Here is a 24912-nt window from a genome sequence, read left to right on the forward strand (position 1 = left end):
TGTACTATATTCCTAAATATGCTATTGCTACACTTTATGGCAAAAATTGCACTTTTCTGTTGGTCTTGGTTAAGTACCACCTTGAAAAAAAAAAAAAATGTTTTGTTGCTTAAGCTTATGTATTCAGTCATTATTCAATGGTATACTAAAATCCATGTGAAAAAAATTGCTTCTCACTGTTCTCAGGTCAAATATTTATATGTGATTAAAAATGCGATTAATTGCGATTAATTAATTACAAAGCCTGTAATTAATTAGATTAATTTTTTTAATCGAGTCCCGGCCCTATTTTTGTATTATATTTTTATTATATCATAAATTAGTTTATTTATTTTTTTAACATATGTAACATTAAGCTGTCTGTGGCTTTTTCCTGCTGTAACGATGCAAATTTCCCCTCTGGTCTGAATACAGTAACAGGTTGTGAAATCCTGGTAATCATTTTAGAGCACAGCAGAATCTCCCAGCTCATCCACTGATGGAAACATGGAAAATAATTTCCTCCCCGATGTGCTCCCTCCATCTTTTGATTTTTTTTCGAAAGCCTTCCATTTTATCATACAGATGAATGGCATGTGTATTGGGGCCTTGCATTGAACTGTTCAGTTTGTTCAGCTCAGCTAAAACATCAGCAAGATAGGCAAGTTTGGTGACCCAAATATTGTCACTGAAAAGTGCAGCCAGCTCTGTGCGCTTTTGGAGAAGTAAAAACTCCTGAATAGAAGTGCGCAATTCAAACACACGTGACAACACTGTTCCACGTGAAAGCCATCGAACCTCGGAATGGTACAGTAGCGCAGTGTGTTATTCTCCCTCAGCAGCACAGAGATTAGAGAAGAGAGGCGTTTGCAATGCGCTCTTCTTGATTAGATTGACTACTTTCATTACCGAGTCCATGACATCTGCCAGTTCAGCGCTCATATATTTGGCAACAAGTGACTCCCTGTGTAGCATGCAGTGCGTCCAAATCACTTGCGGCGACACATCCCACAAGCGCGATTAGCAGTGAGGGCAGTTTGACACTGAAGCTTCGAACGGAGCTTCAACCCTGGACTTCCAATTCCATAGAAGCAGTGCTTCGAAGCTTGCTTCAAATCACGTGACATGTGAGGTCCGAAGCAGCAACTGCTTCAAATCACGTGACATGTGATGTCCGAACCAGCAACTGCTTCATTTCCTGAATGAATCAACTCACTGGTTCGCCGTCCAATCAGGTGATTCGATGCACTGCCTCTTCTCGATTCTGACTGGTTGAAACTGTTTGAATTTGAGCGTCACTTAGTAAGTGACACTTTATAACCGCTCAAAAAAATGCACAATTTGGCAATCTGTGGGATTGTTGTCGTAGTTTGCCTTGTTGCTGTTGAGTTGTTAGTATTGCGTTTGGATCATTATGGAGCCAGCCAGGAAGAGAGTAGACCTGTTCCTCAGAACGACCTCTCTGTGGGATCACTTCAATCTGATTGCGCATGATAAGGTTGGACAACTACAGTATTATAGCTATGGTTTATCTCAAATCTATATTAAGTAGCATTAAATTACAATTATGTATATGATCAATGTAGCCATTAGGCTATAGCTTTATAGACTGAAATTGCATTTGTATTTACAAATGCCTTTCTCTACAGGTTCAGTGCTTGGTGTGTTCAACTGAACTGAAGTATCATGGGAATACTTCCTCCATGATTAGGCACTTCAGTGCCAAACATGGAGCTGTTGTGAACCAGGGGAACATACATGGTATGTATTATATTATTATTAACTAGTAACACTAACAAAATATGCTATGACTGTATTCCATGACTCACAAGCATAGACTGCTCACAAGTCTGCTTCCTTTGAGTGCAATTTCACATACATTCTTATTTGCTTTTTTCGGTTTTGTTTTTATTCTTTATGTCTTTATTCCTTTGTTTTAGTGGACCGGAAGCGAGAGCTGGATGGGGCTCTTGTGAATATAGTGGTGAAAGACTCGCAGCCTTTTTCCATCGTGGATGACTGTGGCTTCAAGGAGCTTGTGGCCTTGCTTGATCCTAGATACACTCTTCCATCCAGACGGGTTCTAAAGGAGATGGTGGTCAAGCGCTATGAGGAGGAGAAGACGAAGGCCAAGGCTGTCATGCAGAGGGTAGAGGCTGTGAGCCTTACTGCTGATATGTGGACCTCCATTAATATGGACGCATATCTAGCAGTGACCTGCCATTATGTGGATGACTCTGCGAAGCTGGCCACAGTGCTTTTGGGAGTGCTGCCTTTCCCTGAGGCTCATACAGCGGTTAACATCACTGCTGCAATGAGGTCTCTCATGGAGGAATGGGGCACTGAAGGCAAAGTGACCTCAATTGTGACGGATGCAGGAGCAAATATGGTTGCCTCTGTCAGAAGTTTAAATCTAAGACATGCACTTTGCTTTGCTCATTCACTAAATGTAGTGGTGAAGAAATCTCTGGATGCAACTCCTGGCCTACAAGACCTACGCACAAGGGCTAGAAAAGTAGTCACGTTCTTTAAAACCAGCACAACAGCAAAAGAGAAGCTCAGAGAAGTGCAAGAGCAGATGAATCGCCCTGTGCTGAAGCTTATTCAGGAAGTGGACACCCGCTGGAACAGCACCTACCTAATGCTACAACGCCTTTTCAAAGAGAGGCAGTCAGTGGGAGCAGCTCTTGCGACGCTGAAAACAGATGTGAGACCCCTGTCCTCTGAGGACTATGAAACAGCAGATGCATGCCTGCAATTGCTCTCCCCCTTTTTCCAGGCAACAGTGGAACTCTCCGAGGAGAAGAGAGTCTCAGGGTCCAAGATCATCCCAATGGCGAAAATGTTAATCGTATACTTGTACGACACAATTGGAAAAACAAGCCACGACACAGCAAAACTACTGGGACAGAACATGGTGTCAAATATGCAAAACAAGTTTGACACCACGGAGAGCCAAACTGCATTGACACTGTCAACACTGCTGGATCCTAGATTCAAAACTATTGGATTCTACAATCAAGTACAGGCAGCGGCATAAGTTAAACGACTGACAGCATTTTGCACACAACTGAGGAAAAACGCACAACCTGACACACCTACAGAAGAACAGCCCTCCACATCAGCTCAACCGGCACCAGCAAATGTTGACAATCCATCATCCAAAGGTAAAGTTATAAATAGTTAATTGATAAAATGCAGGACAACATAAGTACAAGTAAAAAAGGATACACATTGAAACCTTTCAGTACTGATGATTACAGTCATGTTTGTCTTTCAGGTCTTAACCTTTGGGAAACTCTGGACAGAGATGCTTCTGAAGCGAGGACGGCAAGGAATGCCACAGCAGATGCTACAGTGGAGGTGCAGCGGTACATGACTGATCCACCGCTGGAAAGATCGAAAGAACCACTGGACCATCAAAATGTGTATCCCAATCTGTTCAAACTGGCGAAACAATTTTTATGCATACCAGCATCATCGGTTCCATCTGAGCGAGTGTTTTCAAAATGCGGGGAAATTGAAAGCAAGAAAAGAAATCGGCTCAATCCAAAAACTGTTAAAAAATTATGTTCCTGAATAAAAGTCTTTGAGTGTTCCCCATCCCACATGAACACCCCCTGCCAAAGTTACACAAGCACACCATAACCTATGCCATATTTTGCCAGAACCCTCTCCTCAATAACACAATACACGCATTCATCCATCTTTATTTGTAAATGATATTCATGATACATACACTGTAAAAAAAGTCAGTGAAATTAACAGGGAAAAGCTGTAAAATCACGACATCAAAAAACTGTAAATAGAGAAACAATGAAGCAGTGTTTAATTGACAGTAATATTTCGTAAAGTACTGAACCAAACAAAACTGTTAAATTCACATTAAGAATATGTTAAAAATAATTATATTTCATTGTATAATTTACAGATTACTGTGGTTTGAACACAGAAAAACTGTAATACATAAAACAATACAATACAGTTAAAATGACAACATGACAGTGTTAAAATCATGTTTTTTTATATTTTTTCATTCTTGAATATACTATAATATACTTACTTCTTATTTCTATTTTTTTAATACATATATTTATTTTGAAATTGGAAATAACCCAGTACTGAGACATTTTTGGAAATTAAATGAGAATCCATAAAACAGCTGGCGTTTGGATTCTCGGGCCGCCCGGCTATTTGGAGTGGAATGCAGCCCACGGCAGACAGCCCAAACAGTAATCGAACGCGCCACTAACGGCCCGTCCACACAGCGGTAAATCTACTTTTTGAGTCTTGTATTTTTTTTTTATTGGGACAGCCTCTCGGCGGAAGTGACGCAAGCGGTCAACGAACGCAGCCTCCGAAGGAAACGGCCGCTGAACTGAGACACGCCTACTGAGCAGTAGAGTTTGTTTCTGTTATTTCATTGGACTATTTAATTATCGCGGGAGCAGCCACTTTTTGTAGGTTAACGGCTCAGTGCGCGGCCAAGTCTGTCTGCCACGGACCACGGAGCTATGTGCAGGTGCTCATGAGCGGAGGATCACATCTGTAGCACTGGTAAGCTAACCGTTTATTTTCTTCAAACTTCAATTATAACACGGTGTGTTGTCAGGACAATTCTGTTTGTGATTTATTGCATTTTGCAGTCATAGTAGTTATAACGTCTACTGACTGGGAGTTAATTTAAATAGTCTGGTAACGTTATTGAAGTATCATGCTAAAAGCTGAACTCTTTATTTTCGTTCAATTCATACTGTTGTGAAGCGGGGGGTTCGAAGCTACATCTGAGCGGGTTCAAATTTAACGGGCAGTTATATTATTTTTATATTGCTAAATATGATTACCTACCATTTTTGCAGGTTAACGGTTACGGCTCAGTGCGCGGCCAAGTCTGTCTCAAGTCTGCCTGCCACGGACCACGGAGCTGTGTGCACATGAGCGGAGGATCACATCTGTAGCACTGGTAAGCTAACCGTTTATTTTCTTCAAACTTCAATTATAACACGGTGTGTTGTCAGGACAATACTAACTTCTGTTTGTGATTGAGTGCATTTTGCAGTCATAGTTATAACGTCTACTGACCGGGAGTTAATTTAAATAGTCTGGTAACGTTATTGAAGTATCATGCTAAAAGCTGAACTCTTTATTTTCATTTAATTCATGCTGTTATGAAGCGGGGGGTTTGAAGCTACATCTGAGCGGGTTCAAAGTTAACGGGCAGTCGTGTTAGCGTGCTAAAAATGATTACCTGCCGTATTTGCAGGTTAACGGTTACGCGGGCAAGTAGGCCTCAAGTCTGCCTGACACGGACCACGTGGAGCTGTGTGCACATGAGCGGAGGATCACATCTGTAGCACTGGTAAGCTAACCGTTGAGGGGTTATGTTCTGCATTGCATAGGAACCCCTAAAAATGATTACCTGCCGTTTTTGCAGCAAAACGCTACAGACTTTGAAGGGTTATGTTCTGCATTCTAGAGTGCATAGGAACGAACCCCAGTGTTTTTTCAAATGTGTTGGCACGAACTGCAAGCGAACATTTTGTACTTACGCATCTTTTAAAGCTCACTTTTATCGGATTCACAATGTGCCTGCAGCCACTGCTAGAGCCATTGTTACAGATTTGAAATGTGCAATTTCGTTATGTGCGCGCCAATTTCAAACAGTGAAAGAACTTATATCCCACTTAAAAGATCATATAGTGGAGGGACGACCTGTGTTATGTCCAGTAACTGGTTGTACAAATACTTTCACTGTGAAATCGTCATTTACTGCTCATATGTCCAGAAAACACAGAGCATGTTCTGTTGATAGCATAAGTGACATGTACAGGGAAGCCATTTCTCCGTGTTCTGCACATGAAGATGCTTCCCAGAGCCCAAATGATGCAACAACAAATGAAAGCACTGATTTGACACAGCATTTCAATGAGACCTATCTTAGGAATGTATGCTTATTCTACTTAAAATTGCAAGGGCAGCTCTTTCTTCCAGCTTCAACAATACAGACCATTGTCGAAGAGATGCAAAATGTGCATGAGTTGGGACAGGATTACATTTTAAGTAAACTACGTTCACTTTTAAAAGATGACATGTCTCTAACTGATGATGCTGTTGCTAAAATCTGTGATTGTGTGAAGGATTCCGATCTGTTCTCAGTCTGTCACCAGGGACCACTGAGAACAACATATTCAAGAGCTCAGACATTCAAAAAGATGTTCAAATACATAGAGCCTAAAAAAGTTACATTAGGAAATGATGAAAATATGACACAAAGGTTTGCTTACTACATACCTCTGAAACAAACAGTAAGTGGCTTATTAGAATCAGAATTTTGGAAGAATTCAATGTCACAGCAGTCATGTGAAACAGACTCAGATGTTTTTGGTGACATAAGTGATGGACACAACTTTAAGTCCAACCAGTTCTTCATTGAAAATCCAGGATGCCTGGAGCTAATTCTGTGCCAGGATGCTTTTGAAATTGTCAACCCCCTTGGCTCTGCTAGGAAAAAACACAAAGTTGTTGCAGTCTATCTTTCTGTGGCAAATCTACCTGCTCATGTGCGCTCTAATACTGATCACATGTCCCTGGTTTTATTGTGTGGAGAGAATGACCTAAAAAAATTTGGATTTGCTAAGGTGTTCTCAGAGATGTTAGTGGATTTAAAAGATTTGGAGGAAAATGGAATAGTTACAACAGTTGGAGACATGGTCAAAGGGGCTCTGTACTGCATTGCGGGTGATAACTTGGGTTCACACGGTATTGGTGGGTTCACTGAAAACTTTAGTCGTTCAAAGTACTTTTGCAGGTACTGTGAAATCACACAAAGTGAGTTTAAGAGTGATGATCCAAATGTATGTGGGCCACAGCGCACACCCGAAGGTTACGATTCTGCTGTTGCTGATCTACAAGTTGAAGACAGTCCACACATCAAAGGCATAAAGGCAAACTCTGTCTTCAATGCTCTGACATCTTTTCATGTTTGCAAGCCAGGTCTCCCACCTTGTTTAGGCCATGACACATTTGAGGGTGTCTTATCCTACGATGTTGCACTGTACTTAAAGTATTTTATTAAGAAAAAGAAATGGTTTACATATTCACTTTTGAACCGGCGCATAAAACAGTTCAAGTACAAAGGATCTGATGCTCTCACTAAGCCCTGTGCTGTCAACTCTGACGTATTCAAGCTCTCAGGTCAAGCCATTCAGAACTGGAATTTGTTAAGATTGCTGCCTGTATTAATTGGAGACAAAGTGCAAAATCCAGAAGATGATGTGTGGCAGTTGACTCTCCAGCTTAAAGATATTGTTGATCTGATTTGTGCACAAAAGATTTCGTTGTCACAGGTAGCCTATCTTGACATTACAATCCAAGAATATTTGGAAACAAGGAAGTGTTTCTTTCCTGAGAGTCCACTAAAACCAAAGCACCATTTCATGAGACCCTATCCGGCACTCATCTTGAAATTTGGCCCCTTGATTAGAGTATGGACAATGCGTTTTGAAAGTAAACACAGCTACTTCAAGAGATGTGCCAGGCATTTGAAAAACTTTAAAAACATCTGCCTAACTTTATCCGAAAGACATCAGATGTTTCAAGCATATCTTTCAGCTGGGCCAGGATGCAGTCAACTTCTGCAAGTCAAAGACAGTTGTAATTTTTACTCCAGTCTTTACAGTGATTCAATCAAACATGCAGTGAGAGAGTTTGGCTTTTCAGAAAACAATACTAGTGTTTCCACAGACATACAGTATAAAGGTACATCATATAAAAAAGGGCTTTTCCTTGTGTCCAAAAATGACGAGTCCATGGAGTTCGGAGAACTGCTCATTATTTTAAATCAAAAATGATTCAGCTGTGTATTTTGTGATGGATATACATAAAACTGACTATCATTCTGAATACCACCTGTACTCTGTGACAAAACAGAATGCAAGGTTGCAATGTGTTAACATTAACGACTTGGTCGAGTTTTATCCGTTACCATCATACATTGTTAACGGGCACCAAGTCATCCCGCTGAAACACAGTGTGTTGTCAAAATAAACACGATATTGGCTACTGTGGTGTTGAAACCATTCTAACAATGCACATGTATGCTTAGGGAAAATGATCAAACACTATTTGAAAAATATTAAAGTGACAGCAGTTTTTGTTCTGCAATGTACAGAAATAAAAAGTATACATCCTCAATCACACCCTATACTCAAATTAGAGGTTCCTCTTATCTGTATATAATGTATGTACAGTATTACTTGACTAAATGTCTAATTATCTTTGTCTTTCATTTGTAATTTTGAAAACCGAAAAGTGTCGTTCTTCCATGATTCCAGAGATGACAGACATGGAGCAAACATTTATATGCAGTGCCATCACTGAGGTCTTGCCTGACCTTCCAGAGATGACAAAAGATATTTTGGAAGATACTTTACAATCCCTTGGGGTGGAGACCTATGAGGATTTCCAGTTTGTTAATGAAGCAGATTTGCTGTCAGCTTTGAGGCCAATTCAAGCCAGAAAAGTCCTTGCTGCTTGGAAGCTGAGATGTACGTATACTTGTGACTATTTTAGTACAGGATGCAACCAGTGCCCAAAGTGGCCTGCATAAAAGATACATCAGAAATATAGAAACATTAAAACTGTGTTCCTCATAACTCTTTTTGTTAATATGTGTGTGTTTTGCAGGTCAGACTCCTGAATCCAGCAGCTCATCTGTTGGTGGCTCGCCAGGACCTTCTGCATCCTTGATGTCCTATTCACCCAGAAGTTCATCCTCAACCTCTTCCGACAGCTGCAAAAGGCCTGATATAGACTGGATGGATAGCTTTGTGATACCGTGGGATAAGTTCCCAGAGGAACTGATGCAGACACTGGACAGAGGAAAACGACCTAGTCCACAAATGAGAAGAGAGATGGTACGGATTCTGGTGTGTGAAATGAAGCGAAAAAGTACTTGCTTAAGTAAAAGACACACTATTGAAGTTGCAAAAAAGATAGTGGCAAAGTATCCTACGTCTCTTCAAGACATAATAGAGGGAGACGTGATGGGGCCAGGGTATCACTCTCTGGTCAAGCAATTGCAAAATAGGATAGAGAATGTGAAGCGATCCACGACCCCAAAAATAAGAAAACGAAAGAATGGCACCGACGAGTCAGACACAGATGAAGTCCCTCCAGAAAAGAGAGCAGCAATCCAGGACACTTATGGGTGCATTAAATGGGATTTAAAATTCCTGCCCCTTGGAGAGACCGAAGAGAGCCAGCAGGAGAAAAAGGAAAAACTGAGGGTGATGTCTAAGCAAACTGATGTAAATCCAGAGGAGGTCAAACTTCTAATGAAGTCAACGTTCTACACGCAGCGTAAACAAGTCAACCAGGGGACAAATATAAAATCCCTCCTGCAAGAGTGGCCGTTTTGGTTCGACGACCTTGGCATGGCAGTCCACTTCAAGGAACTCACAGGAAGTGAGCTTCAAGAAACTTTCACACGGAATTTGGATCTGAAGGGGAAACGACTCCTGAACTACATGAATACGGTTGCTGTGTACAAGAGCAAAAGGTTGCTACAGGCTTTAACCAAGTTCAAAGTGATGAGAGGAGAGCTAAGTGGTTGTTCTGAAGACGTCAAAGACATGGTGCTGCTTCTACTGTCCTACTTTGATGAGAAGGAAGACACGATGTTCTGTTATGTGGAGGAAACATGCCTGGCAGGGGAAGTACAGATGGACCAAGTTCAGTTGACTCCCACCATTGTTGTGTGTGGTAAGTAAAAACGTTCACTACTTTTTTCTGTTCTTTTTGCCACCTCTTTTTCTCTTTTCTGTCTAATTTGAGACGTTTATGTTGCACAATGTTTTTTGTTACTGTAAGCTCGTAAAGGGCTAGTTTGGATGCTTATGGATACTTATCCATAGTCAGTGTATTACTTGCATGTCTTTGGAGGAACAGGCAGGAGTACGGGTACGTATGTAAAGCTGTGGATGGGTGCAGCAGCGAAACGTATTTTAGCCACCTAAAAATTCAGTTTACATGTACGCTATATTTAGAATATTGTCACAAATGTACCCTGCTGCTTCAGTCCCTATCAGAAACAGACTGTATAGCTGTCTGACAGCAAGGTAGAGCTTTGAAAATATTCTTTAATATAGCATACACTAAGAGTAATATTGTTTTAGTTTTTTTGGTGGCTTAACTATGTCCACAGCAGTGCATTGCTTACAGGGTGTCCGCGGGGTCTTAAAAAGTATTACAAGTTGATAAATCAATTGAGCGAAAATTAAGGCTTTTAAAAAGTATTAAAAAGTATTAAATGGCATTTTCCAAGGTATTAAGAAGTCCCACAGCAACGACAACATGAAACACCCTTTAATTTACTGAAACGACATGTCGGGAAACCCCACAAGGCGGCCCCATGCATAGCGCGCCGTAAAATGCTGCTTATTATTTTAAGTTTCGTTGCCTTGCTCCGCTCTGTGTGTGTGGGGGGGGAATAAACGACTACGGTAACGGGTCCCAAGGTGGGAAGACCGGCATACGCAACGCTCTGGGGGTCCAACGGCTCCGTGTGTGCCCTATATGATCATTTTCTGATAACGATGAAAGAGCCCGCCTCCCTCTCCCCACGTCTCCTGCTGCTGCTGGGCTGTCAGAAGAGGGGGAGGAAAAGAGAGGCAGTCACCGTTTATTAAATATTATTATATTATTATACAGAGAACAGAGTCATTATCAATTTGTTTTAAAGCTCAATAAATAACAAAGAAGACCTCTGACCGGCACTTTCCTAATTTTGTACGGAAGATTTAAACTTTAACGGACATGTTGACCGGCGGAACATTTTTTTTACGGAAACTGCCGCACGGTCCCCTCGTTCCTTGGAAAAGGCGGAGAGGTGGGTGTTTTTCATCTGCTGGTGGACTACCTGAGAGATATAGCAGGAGAACACGCCGTCCACCGAGGAGAATAAACAGAAGGGCAACCATGGCAACCATGCTCCGGGTTCTTCTTCGCTGCTTTTGGTGTATTTCGGGCGGCAGCAGCGCCACTTACAGGCATGACATAGTACTACATCGTTTCCAGCATTTGCAGCGGTCTAGTGTGAACGGACACGTTAATGAATCGAATGCGTGTGAAAGGAAGCTTTTTTTGCGCTTGCGTATGCGTTTTACCGTGTGGGGCCGGGGTCTAAGCCAAACTATATACGGTCACAGAGATCTGCTATTTTAAAGTAAAGTCAACACATATAGACCCTAAATATAGTCTATATTCAGAACGAGAAAAGTCTTAACATATATATCCTTTTTTGTAAACATATGACAAATGTGTGAGGGTGATGACGTCAGAGCATCGTCCTATGTGCCAGGGCTTAGCCCCGGACAGCCCCAGCCCAATTTAACCCCTGGGTATTTGTGAGGGAGCTCCTATATGGGATTACCCCGCTGAAGCTCACCAAAGTTTAACATATTTCATAGTTCAAAGTTTTGTCAATTGTTTTGTTTATTGGTCAAATACTGGTTTCTAATGTTTTCTGAGGAGTTTTACTGGAATGAAAGAGCACAGAGTACAGAAGCAACAAAGCAGCATACTGCATTAAACCTGACCTTCACAGAGAGGTTGAAGTTCATGTGGAGAGAAGGCTTCAGTAGTCTGTCTGCACTCTGTTTAGTTTTGCTATCTTACAATCAATATAGTAAATGTGAGGTAAAGTGTGTTGCCAATGTAACCGGTTAGAACTCAAAGTTGCGATGAGGTCTTAAAATGTATGGAAAGGGTCTTAAAAAAGGTCTTAAAAGGTATTAAATTTGACTTCAGGATTCCTGCATATACCCTGGCTTAGCTGTCTGCTGGTTCTCCTCTCTGTTTCTCCAAACTGTAGCTCCTACAACCCCCCTTCAAACAATATGAACTATCCCCTAAACTATCCCCTTTATCTCCCCTTAACCTGCAAATACACATACATACATTTTTGTATTGATGGTGAGAGCAATTTAACAGACCTTAAAATGTAATAACTTATGTGCTAAAATTGTTTTGTGAAATGTTTCAGGAAGACAAGTCTTGTTTTAATTTAGTTTGAATTGTGTTTTTCTTCTTTTTTAGGACGATCATGCTATTCTTCAAAGCGATACATGCTGAGTGTGGATCGAAACATAGTACAGGACAACATCCCCTCCTTGGTTTCTGCCCTGTCCATGATGTTTGGGAGCTATTATTGCTTCAACATCGCCTACCCGTCAGAGCTGGCATCCACCCTGGAGTTTGTCCAGAGGTATGTGTTTTTTGGGATGGGTTTTATCCAACAATTTATTTTATTAAACTGCAACAAATCTAAAGCAGCTGCTTCAGTGAATTGGGGGTTAAGATAATTGTCATTTTGGCTTCAAAATAATAAGATTGATGTGAATTTTGTTGTTGTTAGGCAAGCTATTTCATTATTAATTCTGTTTGTTTGTTTTTCTATTTTAAGGTGTTTTTTCTCCATCAACCCAGAGAAGGGCACCAAAGTGGAGAAGACACGCGCATCCCGTCTTCAGGTGAACCCGAGAGTCCTCACCTTGATACAGGAACTTTCGGACCATGAGTGGCGTGATGTCTGAATATGGACAGTAAGATCAATGGCATGTGGCGATGTGCCCAAGTTACAGTTTGTTTGATTGTTTAAATCGTAGTTAAAATTTGAAGTGCCTTTTTTCTAATTAAATTGTTCTTTTAACTAATTTAAAAAAATGCAATATGTAACTCTCAAAATGTCAAACTATTATTTTAAGGTCATTGTAGCCACTCTTGGGGTTTGCTGTTACAAAGTGAAGTTGCTTAAACAATCTTCGGTTGGTTTATGTGGATGTAAAAGCTCAGGACATCACTGTTGAGTGTAAAAATGTTGACGTGTTACACTCCACTGGGTGGTTTTGTTTTGTTTTTTGTTATATAAACATTATTTCCCATAAATCATTTGTAAGTAACCTCTCAACTTTGTTCAGCTTGAAGTTTGTTTATTGTGCAGCCTTAGTTTGTATGTTTTACCAATATGTATGTTGAGAAATGACAGATGTTTTTGATCACTGCTATTATATTCTTGGAAAGGCAAGTTCTTGTTGGAATTTTTTCAATTTTTAATACAGTGGCTCTTGAGGTTTATCTAGCTTTGCATTTTTAATTTTAAATGCTTAATTTGTGTACCCTGGATTACATTCTTCACATTTCTGGTAATAGTCAAACATATATATATACGAAGGCAGTGTAGTTTAAATGAAATCTTTCAATCTGACTAATGTATAGGAAAAACATTTTTTTCCCACTGAGCAATAATCCTTACAGGCGCTTTTATACTATATATTTGAGATTGTTATTCATAAAACAGTTTTTGCTGCATTTTAATTGTAATAAATACATTTTACAGAAAATTAAAATTGCAGTAGTTAGAGGTTGCTTTCACCGTAAAACTCGTCATTACTACGGCAAAATACACTAAATTATACACAACTTTTGATTACAATTTGCGGGAAAATTCAGTTAAATTACAGCATTACACTGATGCTTTTACAGTTAAACAGTGTTATTTGTTTGGTATTTTTCTGTTAAATTTAATGGGATTCAATGTACAATAGACAACAGCTGCATGTAAATCTTACTGAAATAATCAGTTTAATAGCAACGTGATCATGCTAATTCAGCAGAAAAGGGCTGTTGAAATTACAGATTTAAAATGTAAATTACAACTGTTTTAAACTGTAAAATATACACGTTGTTCTGTAAAGTTGTTTACAGTTTACCATATTTTTTACATCATTATTCTGGCAACAAAGCTGCCAGGTTTTTACCGTAAAAACAACGTTTTTTTTTTACAGTGTACAGTTTATATATATATTTATATATATATATATATATATATATATATACATATTTATATTTATTTATAGTTCTATATACACATATGTATATTTATTTATAGTTATATATATACATATTTATATTTATTTATAGTTCTATATATATATATATATACATTTATATTTATTTATAGTTCTATATATATATACATATTTATATTTATTTATAGTTCTATATATATATATATATACACACATATTTATATGTATTTATAGTTCTATATCTACATATATATACACATATTTATATTTATTTATAGTTCTATATATATATATATATATATATATATATATATATATATATATATATATATATATACATATTTATTTATACCTATTTCCGACACAATTGTTCAAGTGGTTCGACTGCTTCAAATCACGTGACATGTGACGGTCGAAACAGCAATTGCTTCATTTCCTGAATGAATCACTTGACTGGTTCGCGGTCCATTCTCGCGATTCAATGCACTGCCTCGTCTCGATTCTGACAGGTGACAGGTTGAAACAGTTTCAAATTTGAGCGCTTCAACACTTTATAACCGCTCTAAGCAATGTGTGGGTTGTTGTCGTAGTTTGCGTTGTTGCTGTTGAATTGTTGTTGTTGGCATTGCATTTGAATTGGATAATTATAGAGCAAGCCAGGAAGAAAAATAGGTCGTTCTGGCTCGTGAAACACTTCGAAATGTGGAGAAGTTGTGAACAAAAAGAAAATCAGTAATATAAAAACACTGCAATGGTTTAAGGAATAGATAGTCCAATGGATAGAGCCGGTGGCCAGGATGCAGCGATGTCCTCCACGCAGCTGGTTCAAAGACTGGAAGAGTTAAACTTTTAATCATTGCTTTTCAACTTTAATACTTTAATGACTGATAAAAGGCCCTCTCCACCCAAAAGAATTTCTAGCACTCTCTAGTCTCTTCTCAATAACCCAATACACACAATTATCAATCTTTAATTGCAAATAGAACATGATATTCATATGTGCTGCGTGCATCGAATATTTTTCAAGGCAGAGATACGTTAAACCTACTGCAGCCTTGCACTTCGCCGGGAGAGGTCGCTGTAACTGAAGCTTCGAGAAATTAACCTATTTCCGACACAATTGTCCAAGTGGTTCGACGCTTCATTCAAAGCTTCATTTTGCCATCACTAGCGATTAGTCCACTTTTTAAACCAGCCATGGCTCTTGCACCGTCAGTGCACAGCGCAATACATTTTGTCCACGGAATGTGATTTTGTCTGAAAAAAATATCAATGACTTTGAAGATTTCAGAACTAGTTGTTCGTTCAAAACAAACATTCCTCCTGCATTTCTTTATCATCGACAAAGCGCACAAATGCCAGAAGCTGGGCGTCCTTAGACAAATCTGTTGACTTGTCTAATTGCAATGCAAATGCAACTGCCAACCTCAGCTTCTCTATCAGTTGCACCCTCACATCAGATGCCATCTTGTCTATACGGCGAGCTATGGTTGTGTCCGACACTGGAATGGTTTTCAGTTTGTTAATGTCAATATCATCCCCATACATTGTTTTAAGGCAATATTAAATCCTCTGGGCAATCCGAAGAGCAATTTGATAAGAGCATTTCAAAGCTAGCTCACCAACTTTGGCTGATTTTCTGATCAATATCTGTTGACCTTGGAGGGATTTGAGGCTAGCTTGAAAGTATTCAACAGGTTTGTCTTTTAAGTGGCTGTGTGTTGCCTCCAAATGACGCTGCAGCTTTGATGGCTTCATAGATTCATTTGAAAGAACAGTAGAGCAAATGACACACATTGGAAATTCAATGCCATCTGTCTCCTTAAAGGTAAAACCAAACTTCAGATGATTATCTGCATATTTTCGGGTCTTCTCTCATTTGCGCTTACCCTTATTAGCTGCTACATCAGCAGCAGGTTCCGTCTCGCCACTTGCATGTTCACTGGTGGTTTCTGAGGTGGATGGTATCTCTCTTGTGCTTGTGGATTGTTTTGGTCGAGTTACAAAACGATCAATTTTTATATATAAAGGTATGGTCTTCTCAATAATATCTCAGCTTGCGTCCTTGTGTCTGGGTCCTTAGTAAACTGGGGACTGAATAGGCTCTCGGCCAATCACAGGGAACCTGACAGAGCCAGCGTGTGTCATGCGGCCTCGTGATTGGCACAGCAGCGATAGGGGCGGGTCCTCCCCTTTGTGTACAGGAGGCCTGGTGGGACAGGTCCGGGGTAGTCTCCTGCTGTGAGTGAACCGGCGCCTAGCTTGAGATAGCTACTGTGTATAGCTGAATGTTTGCATTGCTGACTGAAAGATAGCGTCTTCTGCCTCCATTTCTACGTTCGCTACAATATGTTGGATTCATGTTAATGTGCATTTAAAGACATTTCAATTTGTGGAAAAAAAATGTTTGGAAAAAAAGAAAAACAATTTTAAGAAATATAAAAAATGGTCTAATCAACCAAAGATTTCGCGACCCCCCTGCAGTACCTCCGCGGACCCCCTGTTGAAGACCTCTGGTCTAAAGCATTTATTATTTTCATTTTTCCCTTCTCATATTCAGTGTGGACGGATTGAGACAGCGTGGTGTCCAGAGAGCTGCAGAGACTTCAGGGAGAAACCTCCGTGTGATGGACGTCCTTGTCTGTTGGTTTGGAGAGGACTGAGGGTCTTTCCTCTGTGAGGAGGACCAGGCCTGATGGAGGAGCCCATGCTGGGCAATGGGCATAGCTGATACCAACTGCACAGGCCTAGTCTGTCACGTTATTTTACTACATGTGTTTACTTTTACATTTAATAGATTTACACCTTCTGTCCATATGTGCTTTTTCTTTAAAATATTTGTGATTAAGTTTTGGTTCACATTTCAATAAATTGTATTTGTATTTGCACTCCTTTTGTCCATTATTCTTCCTGAAAATGTAAGATTACACATTCACATCTGATTGAAGATTGGCCCCATTTATTTGTGACGTTGCAAACTCTGCGGTACAAGACACAAGTGATGTGAAGCTCATAAAGCGAGGCAAATAGAAATAATCAGCTGATGGAGTGTAGATGTGGAAATAGCTGCATTCGATCAGCTGACTGTGTTTTCACAATAAAAGTAGTTTCTTATGCCCCTTTCACAGCAACGCGTTTGCAGCTCCGGCTCGGAGCTGGAGCCTGAAAAGTACAGTTTTTTCCTGTTCACACCGCAGCGGTGCCGCCTCTTAGCTCCGGAATCCGGTTCACTTCCAGCTCCAACAAATTGTCGGTCTAGAGGCAAGAGCTTCGGAGCTAAGAGGTGGCGTCGTTTACGTCGAGGCGTGCAAGAAACTAAACCCACCTGCCCTGAACATGGGTCGACTGGAGAGTCTCGTCATGCCTGCCTACAAGCAGTAGTGCTGAGCAAAGTGACTAGAAGGCAACCACACATTTATAAAAAGAAACACACTTTATAAAGTCAGGCAACACTAACCAGGCTTCGTGTGATTCTGTTTATTTGCACCTTACTTTGACCATCCGTTCACTGTTATTGATCATTGTGGAGAGCAGGCAGACGTTTTGTTTTGTATTATAGCAGCTATCGGATGGAATCAATACATGGGCTGCACAGGTTGTCGTGTCCGACTATCACAAGTAGAATCATAAAGAAAAATACGCCGGTAAAATGTGCCTGTAGAAAACGGCTTATGCCACAATAGGATAGCAATAGCAAGTAGTCAGTTTACCTTCGGTTGCTATGCTAACATCACCCGTTTTATACCAGAGACAATTTAATAACAGCGTTGTGATGCCAAACAGCGTCAATTCAGACTGACACACATTCACTTAAGGGGAACTGGGGATATGTATCAGCTGCTTGTGTGACAGTCAGACAGTGAATACTTTAGAGAGGCTGTTCTAAAGTATTAGCTAACCCGGAGCTAACGGGAGAATAAACTCCCGTGGAAGAGCAGCCAGCACTGCAGCGGTCAGTAAATGCCGCTGAAACACATTAATAAACGAACCACGGCACTCTGGAGAAAAGTATAAGCTTGGACAAGTCGTTATTTTATTTAATCTGACTTTGTGTGATTAAAAGCAACACGATCATCGACCCGACGCAGTCCCTCGTTGTTGTTGTTGTGAGCGCCGTTGGGGAGCAAATCAACAATGTAAACGGTGACGTCATGACGCAGTAGCGGCTGCACCAGTCGGGCTCTGGGTTGTGTGAACAGAGCGAGAGCAGAAAAGGGAAACCGGAGCTGAACCAGAAAAGCGCTGTTGTGAAAGCCGCATTAGTGAATGTCCTGTACTGGTCTTAAAATCTTATAAAATCAGCTTTTAATGTTCCTCTTGGATGTTATTCTTGACCCTCAGAGAAGGAGAAAATGTTGAGTCATGTCTTTCAGGCATGTCCTTTCTTAATGTTGGGGCAGAATCTCTGCTCCGCGCCGTTCCTATATGAGCGGGTTCTCAAAAGAAGGAAAAATTCAAAGCAGCCAGGATAAGGGTTAAACAATAATCTGCTTTAATGGCGCAAACATACAAATACATCACCGAATCACGAAGCACTACCCCCGTGTGAGACACGTCTCAGGAACGGCAAGTCAAAAACAAGAGCCGCGATCTTCAAAATGATCACAACATTTATACACAGTTCACTTCTGAGCGAGCTAGACAGTGAGTTGGCAGTGTTCCATTGGTCGGTTTCCCTTCTGGGCGGGATCCCAGGTAGTAAGTCCGCAGTTGTTGATGGAATCAACAACTGCGGACTTGTGTGACTTGTGTGTGTGTGTGTGTGTGTGTGTGTGTGTGTGTGTGTGTGTGTGTGTGTGTGTGTGTGTGTGTGTGTGTGTGTGTGTGTGTGTGTGTGTGTGTGTGTGTGTGTGTGTGTGTGTGTGTGTGTGTGTGTGTGTGTGTGTGTGTGTGTGTTTCTGTCCCTCTGCCCTTAGGCAGATCCCCCAATCAATGATTTGGCGTCATGACAGAGGACTCTTTGACAGGACACATACTCATTCCCCCTAAACATCTTCAACACACACAAACATCGTATCATGTATCTTTAACAGAAGTTAATTGTTCTCATCGCTTAATGGCTTCCCTGAACTTCCCTTCACCCCAAAGTCAGCTTACTAGGAATGAATACATTTTATTGATAAGCTCAAAAGGACCTTTATCTCATTTACTGCTGAGTGACCCAAGTCTCAAGGCCTGCAGGATGTGTAGGAGATAAACATTAATTCTACAAGACTTTAACTGCCTTATATCTGAAAATGTATCCGGGAACTCCCCTGTTAATTGCAAGGACTATTGATAATTAACAGAGAGACCCTAGGGGCCTCTTCTCGGTATCTGCTAGGCAGAAGTCACTCAATGCAGAAATCACAAGTTTAACACACATTCTATATAAGGTGACATTAAAATGAATATACCAGATTGAACTTTCCTGCCATAACACGTTACTTTAATACTTCAAATAATTCAAATAATACTTCACTAACAAAGATTACAGGAAACATAAAACATATTATTGCAGAACAAGTGTGTTATTTATGAAAGTGGTGTGTGTGTGTGTTATGGGGCTGTAGATATAATTATTTTGTAATTGTAATGTTTTTTTTTTATTTCAACAGTGAGCTACAAAGACAATCAGATTATGAATGAACAGTATGAAGTTCATCAACATTGAAATATATGTTATCAAAATAATATTTAACTGTTATCAAAATGTAGTGCAACTGTAGAAGCTTGCTCTGTTGTATAACTTTTACCTCGTTTTTTACAGACAATATTGAGGGATATATAGTAACAGTTCTCACTATGTCTTAAATATCTTTGCCTTCAATACATTCAATTAGAAAGCTGACAATCATATTGCTAAATATCTAAATGTAACTTTTTGCATGGAAAAAACCCTCAACTTAACGGATGTGTACAATAGGTGATCTAGTATAATTTAATTAATTAATTTAATTTAATGGAATGTATATCAGTGTATTAAAGTCAATACTCCATTCATTTAAACCAATATCTTTCTTGATTCTTTGTACAGTATGAAAAAAAGAGTCTTTGTACCTGTGCTGAAGTTCACTGCTGTGAGGAGTCCAGTTCTGTCTCTCACTCTCTGGTCCAGCCTGTCTGCATCACCTGGACACCTTAAACAAACAGATATATGCAGAGCTCTCAAGTCTCACGCAATTGGCGTGAGACACACGCATTTCACTCCATTCACACGCTCACACGCCACACCTTGTATTTCTCACGCAGAGATTTTCTCACCCAGAGATTTCTTTCCAGGGTACCGTCCACCAAGTTGCGCCGCAATTTTGTAAACAAACTAGGCTTGTTTGAGACGCGTGCACTCCACTAGCACCCCCCCCCCCGTTGACATTCGCGATACAGAGGGCTTCATGGGAACTTTGAGGGGAGCCAGAAGTTGGAGTACCAAACACCGCTGCCAAAATCTCACGCTGAACTCTGTTCAAAACTTGAGAGCCCTGTATATGTAAATTACCATGTGTACAAACAATATAACTGATTCTCTTCCATTGAACATGTTGGATTGTGTATTGTCCGAGTCAGGGTCCTTTTTATTTTACTGTAACTGTGGAAGTTGTGTTACCAATGCTTACTGTTTATTTGATACCAATTTGGTAATGCAATTAATAAAAACAACAAGGTTTGGGTTCGTTCTTCAGATGACTGTGACGTTAACGTGTAAGCTCAATAATGAACTATAAAATAAAATATTGTAATATCTAAGTAATCATCTTGAAATATGACATTAATAATTGTAATATACACACATCTTATTGTGAGGTTGATTTCACATACACTACTTCGACATTATCTTGTTTACATACTTGAGCATAGCCAATTTAATTTAGATTAGCATCGTTAGCACCGATGTAGCTACCACTCGCTTACACGCTAACCCAAGCCTTAACATTCATTACGTAGCTGATTAAAATCAGTAACACATAAATAAAGTACTCGATTTTCACTTACCGCTAAACCGCATTCATGCACTGTCTGTTTCAACCGCAGAGCGAGTCACAATAGTTCGATATATAAGCATGAAGAACAAACAACCACGGCCGGCTTCAAGTTGTGTTTCCTGGATGAACTAAGCAGGCAGAGTCCCTGTAGATTCACAGAGCTGCTAGCAGAGAGACAAGAAGCTAGCACCAGCAGTCACTTGACAGAGCCGTTACTCAATGTGACCACGCCCTAATATATGCAAAAACGTTAAGACCTAATATAAATAAAATGGTCGTGTTAGAAATCAATTCACTCACAGATCCATAATCATGAAGGTGGAATCTAATGCATCCATGGGTAGAAACATGTTTTTTTATGCTTTTAAGTTGGGCATTTTAACATGGGGGTCTATGAAAATTGCTCCTTTCTGCAGTCAGTCCCAATCGGCCAATAGGGACTGCAGTGTGTGGCACTTCCGTATTGGCGTCCCGGCTCTTCCCCAGAGTTTGTTGCTTGGTTGAAACCACACATAACATACCAAGTTGGTTTAACGAACATGTCTACAGGACTGAGCACGCATGATCACATATCCCATGACTGTCAATTCATCTCCCAAAAGGATCTCATGATAAAATCAGATTTAGAAACAGACCCTTTGGACCAACCAGACTTCACTCTCTACAGTGAAAGCTGTTGTTACAGGGAGACAACGGGAATGTGGCCTCCTATGCAGTAGTCCAGCAGGAGGGACAAAATATACAAACCATAGAAGCAGAAATCATCTCCCAACCTGCTTCGGCCCAACTGGCAGAAGTAGTGGCACTCACCAAAGCCTTGGAGCATGCAGAGGGACAAAGGGTCAACATCTATACAGATTCAGCATATGCCTATGGAGCAGTGCATATAGACGGACCACAGTGGATCAGAAGAGGGTTCCTAACATCTGCTAAGACACCAGTAAAACATGCTGAAGCGCGAAAACTCCTGCAAACATCTTTACTGTTGTCATCACAAGTGGCAGTAATGAAATGCAAAGGACATCAAACATTGAACAATGCAATATCCAGAGGAAACGATGCAGCAGACAAGGCAGCAAAGAAGGCAGGAGGGTACAGCAAGCTAATTATATGTACAAAGGCCAATACTCAAGAAGAGTTAACCACCGAACACATCAAAGACTTGCAGAAATATGCTCGAGTGTATGAACAGAATCAATGGAGTCAGAAGGGAGCAAAGGAAGTAGATAGCCTATGGAGAGCCCACGATGGCCGTTTAGTTGCACCTGCAAAGTTATTCCACATGCTGATAGAACAATAACATGGTCCCACTCATGTAGGCAAAGCAAGAACAACAAAAGACATTGAACAACAGTGGTGGCATCCTTACATGAAAGACATGGTTGAAAACTTTGTAAACGACTGTGACACGTGCAATGCATTCAATGTAAGAAATCAATACAAGTGCCCAATGGAAAGATATCCAGACCCAGAAGCCCCATTCAAAGACATTTTAATTGATTATACAGACATGGGAGCAGACAATGTAGTCAGAGGGTTTAGATCAGGGGCGTCGCCTGGACCTGGAAGCCCACAGTGGCGGCGCTACAGTCGAAATTCTCTACTGCAAGACTCCCCACACGCACATACACAATTGCGCCATCTGGTGTCACAAACGTGTGCCTGCATTAGCTTTGTTACGGCAATGGATTGTGGGAGATTCTCATTGCACGTGAGGATCACTTGAGGGTAAGGTGCCTGTATTATCTCGGTGGACAACATTTATGTTTTTATTTTATAAGGACAACAACGTACTGTTGTGTGTTTGTTTAGTTTAAAGTTAATTTTTTAATGCTCACAGTCACAGCAACATGTTTTTTGTGTGATTGGCTATTTGTTTTATATGATTTATCAACGTGATCATCAATAGCTAATCTGAGCAACAGAACCCAGCTCACACGTCCTTTTATGCAGTCCATTGAAATGCAGGTATGTAAGTTTTGTACACCAGTTTATTTATGTTTAATGTTTCACATTGCTCCACATGATGCCTCGACTACAAAGTCTTCCATGTTTCTACGCTTCTTCCTCTGTGTCATAGATTCGGGAGACCGAGTGTTATAGACCTCATGTGCTTTCTCGTTACTTTGGTAACTTTTCATTGTGTTCTCAACTGCTGTTTTGTAATCTACTGCCCGCACCAAGTCAATTGTTTCTTTCTGCAGGTATTTGTGCAGGCCCTGAGTGGTTGAGAGCAGTGTCTGGAACATGACAAGCATGTAGATGGTACTGAATTTTCAAAGCTTGCTTTCCAGTTCCTTTGCTAGAGGGGCTGAAAGGCTCCCTAAAGACTTGATTAAAGCAGGGAGGTTTTTGACATGCCCAGCGAACAACTTGTTTGTCCCTTACCTCTAGCTGTTTCTAAAATGTTTGCAATCTCTGATGGTGGACAAGAGATGTGGAGAAGAAAGAGTAGAGACACTCCAGGAGATCAACGCAGGTATGTGAGTTTTGTACACCAGTTTGTATAAGTTTAATGTTTCACATTGCTTGTGAAAAATATACTACCACTATACGATCGCTGATGTTTTGTTGTTGACTGGACACTTATTTTGTAAAAGAGATTGCATGGGAGGATCTCTTAAGCAATGCAGCTCACTTCTCCTTTTTATATGCTGTCCATTGAAATGCAGGAAAGTAATCACCAGCTCTGAGTGATCTGTTGCCGAGGAGACATTACACCGGAGTTACATAAGCAGAGATAAAGTGCCATTTTGGGGGGAACTCACCTCCTCTGGGGTCACCCAGGAAGATTTTTTTTAAATATTGAAGTTAAAAGCATCAATCTTGTGCACTTTGAGAGCAACATTAAGAGATATGGATACATCTCTCAACACCCTTATGTAAAAACAAATCAAAGAATCAGAATCAGAAACGGGTTTATTATTTAAAAACACTTCATTTTCCAATTAAATCATAAAATATGTCAAATTATTAGAAGTTGTTAGTAATCAGATTAAATAGAAAAAAGGGATGTAAGGAGGAAATAATAATCCCTCATCACTTGCAGCTTCCCTTATCTCTTGCTGTTTCCCTGATCACTTGCTGCTTCCTTCATCTCTTGCTGTTTGCGGTTGAAATTATCTCTTTTGCTGGCCAAACATGCTGGATGGAAAGCAATGATGTCTCACTTGCCTTGGCCCTGTATCTGCAGTCCCTAAATCAGTCATGTTACCCATTGACTCTTGTCTGTTCTGGTGTTCCTGTTCATTGTTGTCTCCATTGTCGTTCTTGCCTGTTGTACAGTATCTCCTTCTTGTGTGTCCCTTTCTCCTGTTCTTCTTTCTTCATCCTCTACTCTGTTTGGCTCATCTGTGATGACTGTGTAGGTAAACACAAACAAGTATGTAAGTCAATCAGTTTCCAGCTCTGTCAAATAAATGAATAAAAAAAAACACACATTTGTCTTCATTAAAATGAGTGTCACCACACTGTCACAAAATGTAATACTAACCAATTGAAAATAGTTACATTTACATTGGAAACCTCTTGTAGATATCACTGTTAAGAGTTATCTGCCAATAGGACAGAATCATTCCTACACAAATGAAGTTTGAGTAATTCACTTAGTATATTCACTTAACACTTTAATATAGTCATCTTTCTGCATTCAAAAACTAAGGAAAGCTGTACAATTTGACATGATAATGAGGAAAAAAGGCCTATCAATGTTAAGATGGGGGTCAAGGCTTAATATTTGGGAACTTAGTGTCCCTTGCCCCCTTTCAGGAGCCCCACTGGATTAGCTTTGATCTGAAATATTTGTATAAAAAGCTTTTTAGCTGGCTGTCCATCTCATAATGAAATTAGCTGTCAATAGGAAATTTCATTCAGAAGAATTATAATTTCATGCAAAAATCTGTAACAAGAAGAGGTTGCACATTTAAATTCAGGTGTTGTTATGGCAACGTCAGTGGCCAAACAGCCACATTTACTGCTGCAAATACATTCAAACATGCTGTCGACACGTAAAGCAGTGGCAACTCTGCCACCATTTCAGCTGACTTTTTCTCAGAAATACTGTCACATAACATCCATATATTTCAGTGCTATAGGTTGATGCT

At 40.2% G+C, this 24912-nt stretch overlaps 1 protein-coding gene across 3 annotated transcripts; it reads left to right on the top strand.

Moving 5' to 3' along the window:
- Positions 1 to 4105: 4105 nt before the first annotated feature.
- On the top strand, positions 4106 to 9764 carry LOC307023405 (uncharacterized protein). 3 transcript variants are annotated; one of them, XM_079656653.1, is made up of 5 exons: positions 4106 to 4536; positions 4839 to 4942; positions 5243 to 5338; positions 8291 to 8525; positions 8665 to 9764. In XM_079656653.1, the coding sequence occupies exons 4-5, from the start codon at positions 8303 to 8305 to the stop codon at positions 9747 to 9749; spliced, it is 1308 nt and encodes a 435-aa protein (XP_079512779.1). In that variant the 5' UTR covers positions 4106 to 4536; positions 4839 to 4942; positions 5243 to 5338; positions 8291 to 8302; the 3' UTR covers positions 9750 to 9764. The 3 variants fall into 3 exon arrangements, with proteins under 3 accessions (XP_079512779.1, XP_079512780.1, XP_079512778.1); XM_079656654.1 differs by having other exon boundaries at positions 8313 to 8525; XM_079656652.1 differs by lacking the exons at positions 4106 to 4536; positions 4839 to 4942; positions 5243 to 5338 and having other exon boundaries at positions 6097 to 8525.
- Positions 9765 to 24912: the final 15148 nt, after the last annotated feature.

Source organism: Notothenia rossii, assembly GCF_949606895.1.
Source record: "Notothenia rossii genome assembly, chromosome: 11".
Taxonomy (NCBI): Eukaryota; Metazoa; Chordata; class Actinopteri; order Perciformes; family Nototheniidae; genus Notothenia; species Notothenia rossii.

Coding starts and splice junctions, on each gene's coding strand:
- LOC307023405 (XM_079656652.1), top strand. CDS start 8,243: ATGTCTAATTATCTTTGTCTTTCATTTGTAATTTTGAAAACCGAAAAG. Junction 8,526..8,664: donor TGCTGCTTGGAAGCTGAGAT/GTACGTATACTT, acceptor TGTGTTTTGCAG/GTCAGACTCCTGAATCCAGC.